Here is a 6,990-nt window from a genome sequence, read left to right as displayed (position 1 = left end):
CGGGCCCTAAAACTCAAATTCCGTAAACCTCCTAATTCACCCATAATCCTATTCTTTAACAAACTTAAATTTCATTAGAAGTCCTAATCCTACTTAATTTTAGTACGAAAAATTTCCCCTCTATAAATACCAACTCCTCTGATTGGATTTACACCCTCTTTAATTTTCTTCTCTATTTCTTCCTTTTTTCTACTATAGCTTTTTTTTTTTTTTGTATAACACAAAGAGAGAAAATATGGATATTGATCTTACACCAAAGTTGGCAAAGCAAGTTTATGGAGGAGAAGGTGGCTCATATCATGCATGGTGTCCTAATGAGTTACCCATGTTGAAGGAAGGCAATATTGGTGCTGCGAAACTTGCTCTTACCAAGAATGGCTTTGCTTTGCCTTGTTTCTCTGATTCTGCTAAGGTTGCTTATGTTCTTCAAGGTATGATTTTGGGGCTTTTTTTTGCTTGTGATTAATGGGGTTTGTTTTTTTTGTTTTTTTTTTAGAATCATCTGTTATCCATTTGCTTTATGAATCATGATGGTTTTTGTTCTTTTGATTTGTTGAGTTTTCATCAATTTTTTTTTTATTTAAGTAAATTATTCTTCAAGGTAAAGTATTCGGGGCTTTTTTTTTTGGTTAGAATTATCCGTTACCCACTTGTTTATGTATCATGATGTTTTCTTTTTAAAAATTATTTAAAAAAATTAATAGTGAGGTGGGGGAAGGGGATACAGTGGAGAGAATTACAAGGTGGGGGAATCGAATCCTTACTGATAAGTTGAGTGAAAATTTGTAGTTGGTCATCTGAGCTACTAAGATTCTCCGAATCATGATGGTTTTGTTGTTTTGATTTGTGGGTTTTCTTCAATTTTGTTTTTTTAGAGTGAATTATTATTGATTTAGAATTCTACAACCCTACTTGGATTGATTTGGAATTTTCTTGTTTGAATTTAGGGGTTAGTTGAGTCTTGGATTTGATGGTTTGGTTCATGATCTAGGTCTTGCTTGATCCATTTACTGCTCTAAAAGGGATTGATCACTCTTTTCTGTCTGCATGTTTTTCTTGTTGGTTATGAGAGTCTCTGTCTCCATGAGGTAGAGTAAAGTCTGCATACGCGCCACATGCCCAGACCCATCAATGGGTATACTGTTTTTGTTGGTTAAGAGAGCTGAGCTACCTTAATCCAAAAACAAAAATTGGAAGTGTCGTCTATATGCATTGGTTACTCTGTTTAAACCTTGATTTAGTGGTCTTTCATAATTGAACATCTTGCTTTTTTGATATATACATTGGGTATAGATCTGCTTATTCAGCCGCTTATGTATGTGAATACATCAGGTTCTGGAGTTGCGGGAATTGTTCTTCCTGCAAAAGACGAAAAGGTGATTCCCATTACGAAGGGGGATGCCATTGCCCTTCCTTTTGGTTTTGTATCATGGTGGTACAACAAAGAGGACACTGAACTTGTGGTTCTCTTCCTTGGTGATACTAAAACTGCACACAAGGCTGGTTCATTCACTGACATGTACTTGACGGGATCCAATGGAATTTTCACTGGTTTCTCAACGGAGTTTGTTAGCAGGGCATGGGATGTAGATGAGAGTGTGGCTAAGACTCTAGTTAGCTCCCAGACTGCCAAGGGCATCGTGAAGCTTGATGCAGGCTTCCAAATGCCTGAGCCTAAGCAAGGCGACAGGGATGGCTTGGTTCTCAACTGTGAGGAAGCCCCATTGGATGTTGATATCAAGGGTGGTGGAAAGGTGGTTGTTTTGAATACCAAGAACTTGCCATTGGTTGGCCAAGTTGGAACTGGTGCTGATCTTGTTAGGTTGAATGGAAGTGCTATGTGCTCTCCCGGTTTTTCGGTTGATTCAGCTCTTCAAGTCACTTATATTGTCAGAGGCAGTGGCCGTGTTCAGGTTGTTGGCCCTGATGGTAAGCGTATTCTTGAAGCACACCTCAAACCTGGTAATCTGTTCATTGTTCCGAGGTTCTGTGTTGTCTCCAAAATTGGTGATCCTGATGGCATGGAGTGGTTCTCCATCATCACTACTCCCGAGTAAGTTTTTACATTGCGTTGTTGATGTCAAATTACAATTTCCATATCCTTCTAAAATATATTCTAAACTATTACTTTTGTGACAGTCCAAAGTTCACTGACTTGGCTGGAAAGGTTTGCCCATGGAAGTCTCTATCCCCACAAGTGCTGCAGGCTGCTTTCAATGTTTCACCAGATGTACAGCAGCACTTCAGCTCCAAGAGAACTGCAGAACAGACTTTCTTCCCACCCTCAAACTGATTGACCGACAGGGTTTCTTTCCTTCAGAACTTTAGTAATAAGAGGACTAGTACTAGTATTGATGATTTGGATTTGTGGTTACTGCTTTTAGATTTTCTTATAGTTTGTTGAGAACAAGTATCTTTGCTTAATATCTTAGTTTAATTGCTCTTATGTTTGATAGCGTGTAAATTTGATGGTATTGATTTCTTTTTAAGCACCTCTTTTACCCTGCGAAAGAAGAAACTAAAATTAGCAATTGGAAACTTACCGGGATAGTTTGACATTTAGACATTTTCAAAATTTATTTTAGCATTTAGACACTAGTCTTGGAAAATTAGGTGTTTAGACACATTTATGACATCATCCATTCTTTCATCCAAACGAATCACACAAGTTTTAAATTTTACACTTTAGTCCCTACCTCATCCATTTAATATTTAATATTTCCCACCTTTTTAATATTCTCACAATTTTTTCATATTTCCTATTTTAATTTAGAAAATTGTCCAAGATGCCACCAATAGGAGCACCCTTTTTCACCAATAATTTTTGATTCTGGCGACTTTTCCAACGAAAAAATTGTTCATCAAATTTTTTTTTTCACCATTTCTACTAGCTCGAAAAGCTTTCCAAATCAGCTCAATACCTCATCATTGGATATATTTTAGTTGTTTAGAAAGCCTATACATACATTTTTTCATTCCAGTGCTTGGAGGGCAGCGATTATATCAAAATTAAGTGGATTTGCGTCTTTGTACGGACATATTGATACCAGTGATCGATCAGTCATCAACCATTTATAGACCTAAACTTTGATCTATTATCGACTAGTGCGGTCTATTATGACAGTAGCTGAGGTAGTTGTCATAGGTGGTAATTATATGGGTACGTGGGAGGAGGATCCCAACAGTTGGAGGTGGAAATCATCAACAAAGGAGACATCGCCCATCCCACTACGTCACAATGGATCGTACAAAGACATGGTTCGAAGTGTAATTGAGAGCGGAGAATTAGAATGCGAGCCAAAGAACATTGTGATTAGCTATTTAATGAATAGGCGGGTTAAAGTACATCGTTCATAAATAATGATCGGCATGTGTCGTTATACATGTTGGATGTCACTGCCGATTGCTCTGGGCCATTATTGAGGATAAATGTCGTTTCGGGGTCTCCGAAAATCCCGCCATCACAGCCGATAGTCGACGAACATGATTCATTTGAAGATGAGAGCTTGGATGCTCATCCAATGGATTCGGAAGATGATTCAATGGAATTGAAAGATTTAGTTTTCTCTGAAGAAGGGGGAGAAGAGTGTGAATTGAGAGCACAAACTAACCACACCTTCTCCGACGGAACTAATTTTCAGGTAAATCAAACGTTCAGTAGTAAAAAGGAGCTGAAATTGTTGCTGGACGTAGCTGCTGCAAGAAATTCTTTTGATTATGCTAGGTTGAAGAGCTGCAACAAATTTCTCAAGGTGAAATATGTTTGTCCTAGCTGTGGATGGATGTTGCGGGCGAAGAAGTATGAATGCACGAACAGATTCGTCATCTATAAATACATCGGCGATCACAATTGCGGCGTCGAATACACCACCCGCTGCCATAGGAAAATATCATCTAAAGTCATTGCATCACTGTGTGAACATGTATCGCGAAGGAAAGGGTCCAAACACTAGCGAGATTCGAAAAATCGTGTTCAAGAACTTAAAAAGTAGACCAAGCTATAAGAAATTTTGGCTGGAGTGGGTGATTTCTAAAGAAGTGGTTCGAGGGACAGCGGAGTACAGGTATCGCTGCCTGCCAGTTTTTTGTACATGATTGACGCTTTTAATGTTGGCACTACCTATTACATCATGGTAAACAAAGTCGATTGTAGATTTATGTACTATTTCTTATCGTTGGGCCCTTACATTAGGGGATTTGCACACATGAGGAAGGTTATTGCGGTCGATGGCACTCATTTATACGGCAAGTACGAAGGGGTGCTGCTAAGCGCGGTTGCATAGGATACGGAGAACCATAGTTATCCCATTGCCTTTTGCATTGTTGACAAGGAGAACGATGCGTCTTGGATGTTCTTCTTTGAGAAGCTGAAGTCTATTGTGGTCGATGGACCAGATTTGTGCTTTACCTCCGATAGGTACAAGAGCATCGCCAACCGCATCATGAAGACGTACAACCATGCTCATCATGGGTACTGCTTGAGGCACCTAGGTAAAAATCTCCAGGTAAATTACCACTGCGGAGAAAACTTCTATCTATTCTACAACGCGGCAAAGGCATATTCTCCTGAGGAGTTTAGCGACCATTTTGTGGAATTTAAGAACTATTATCCCGAGGCAGCCTTTTTTGTCGAGCATGAGCTTGATTTTGAAAAATGGAGCGGGGCATATTTCCCTGGCAATAGGTTTGACATGATGACCATAAATATTGTCGAGTCGGTGAACGCAATGTTGATTGATGAGAGGGAGTACCCCGTGGCATCCATATTCAATTCGATTGCCAAGAGGTTTGGTGAAATATTTAGGAAGAGGCGTGCCTACGTCCTCAAATATAAGAATAACAAATTTGTTCCCGCCGCCGAAAAGATCTTAAGAGATAATATGAGCGAGGGCGACTCCTTCTATGTGGAGAACATAAGCAAGGACGAAAGACAATTCACTATGTTTAGAAGTGGCTCTACGGACAAAGTCGACCTGCTGAAAAGGTTTTGTTCGTGCAGGAAGTTTGACCTGATCAAAATACCATGCGATCACGCGATGACCCCTTTACGATCAAAGATCGGTGATGATTATGGTTTGAGTGTCTATGATTACTCTTCACCCCTGTATAAAGTAGAAGAGTACCTCCTTGCCTATTCGGAATCAATTAATGTTGTCCCTTTGGAGTCCGAATGGCGCGTGCCACAAGAATTGCTAGACGTGAACATTATTCTACCACTCGTGGTCACTAAGCTCGGAAGGAAGAAAAGAAAATATGTTAAGGGCGTGGGTGAGACTTTCAAGTCAAAGAGGAGGAACAAGTGTTTATTGTGCAAGAGACCCGGGCACAATAGAACCACTTGTAACAACAACAAATCGTAGTTAGTCTTGTATGAATTTGTGTTTTTGTAAATCATGACAGTGTATGTATTTTGACTACCCTTCAGTTGCTTGATTAATGCTAGATTTATCGACTTAACTTTGCGTCTATTATTGACCTTTATACAGTATTGCATATATTATGTGTCTGGTCTATTTCTTTTATTATTTATTTAAGACATGGTATATAATCAATCTCATATACAGTCTATTAAAAACCCTAAATATTCAAAGGGACGGATGTGAACAGTTGAACATTTATTACACCTCAAAAAAGCTGCGACACGTCCAATCAGACGTTGCGTCGATTGGGTATACGCTACCTCTCTTCGATTTCCACCATTCACACGTCTACCAACCAAAGGACGGGAAGACCAAAGGGTTCTATTTTGGTCTATATCAATACCTATCTACTCCACCCAAAATTCATCTTCATCAACTCAAAATCAGATTTAATTGAAAAGATGTCAGGTATTCCTTTGAGACCCAGAAGGAGGATCAACCTCTCCCATAATTACGACTTTCTCCTCCTCCGTAACGACTTCAACTGCCTCTTTTATGGACTGAGGTAGGATCGGGAGCATGCCCACCGCGAACTCCGGTGGATTGCCCATTTTTTACGGGCGATTGTGGAGCGGCTCACTATGGAGCCGGAGGAGATGATCACCCCCCATCCCCTTAGTTTTAAGTATTTATGTTTTTTTTTTAGTTTTAATTTCATTGCAATGGGAAACTTTTATGGTTAGGTTTATGTTAGATGAAAGCTTATTTATTTTGCAATTTTTTTTTTTGGATTTTGCTGTAAATATGGGTCTACCATTGCAATGAAGAATGAATGAATGAAATATTTTGATTTTTCCTATATTTGTCTCCCTTTAAATTTCTGCAATTTTAGACTCTTTTGAATTTATGTGCAATTTCCTCTGTTACAACACGAATCTAACAATTGTGAATTATTGAAAAATTAATTTTTGTCTTCTGCATTTGTCTCCACTGTAATTTTTGAAAAATTAATATCTGATGTTAGAAAATGAATCAAAGTGTTGTGAGATGTGAATTTAATTCTTGGTTAATTCTTGTTTCTAGTTTAATTCTTGTTTCCTGCATTTTTCGCCACTGTAATTTTACATTTTTTTTCTTTTTTAAAATTTTTGCATGAGATCAAGGTAGAATATGAACGGGACAGTAATTAGACGTCAAATTAATTCATATACGACAATGGAAAACTAATCTAGTCTATCCGCGATTATGTTAATTTATACAAAGTTAAATGAAAAGTCGATGAGGTTTATTCAACACTTATATCAAGGTCAATGCTCAAACAAATACATATTCGATGCATTAAACAATACCTCTCCATCGATTGTGTTCAGTAAATTTCATAGATTGTACGCGTTGTCAATAGTATACAGTGTTGGTTTATTGCTCTTAGTAGCATATTTGAAAAATAAAAGAAATAATTAATCAATAAAATAATAAATAATTAGATTTTATGCAATTAGAGGGGCTTGAACAAGTCATGTGATAGTATGAGAGTCCATGTAAATTGGATAAGGTGATTAATGATGTGTGAGGATGGGTAGTGGATGAACAAATGAATTCCTCACAACATACTTGTGCTTTGGTAAACATT

At 38.1% G+C, this 6,990-nt stretch overlaps 1 protein-coding gene across 1 annotated transcript; it reads left to right on the top strand.

The window, feature by feature from the left end:
• Positions 1–97: 97 nt before the first annotated feature.
• On the top strand, positions 98–2,451 carry LOC107848325 (glutelin type-D 1). The gene is made up of 3 exons (XM_047399716.1): positions 98–431; positions 1,333–2,053; positions 2,140–2,451. Exons 1-3 carry the CDS (start codon positions 236–238, stop codon positions 2,291–2,293), a joined length of 1,071 nt encoding a protein of 356 aa, XP_047255672.1. The 5' UTR covers positions 98–235; the 3' UTR covers positions 2,294–2,451.
• The last annotated feature ends 4,539 nt before the right edge of the window (positions 2,452–6,990 follow it).

Source organism: Capsicum annuum, chromosome 11, assembly GCF_002878395.1.
Source record: "Capsicum annuum cultivar UCD-10X-F1 chromosome 11, UCD10Xv1.1, whole genome shotgun sequence".
NCBI classification, from domain to species: domain Eukaryota; kingdom Viridiplantae; phylum Streptophyta; class Magnoliopsida; order Solanales; family Solanaceae; genus Capsicum; species Capsicum annuum.
The sequence above is the reverse complement of the archived record's forward strand: the minus strand, read 5'-3'. Positions and strand labels throughout refer to the sequence as shown.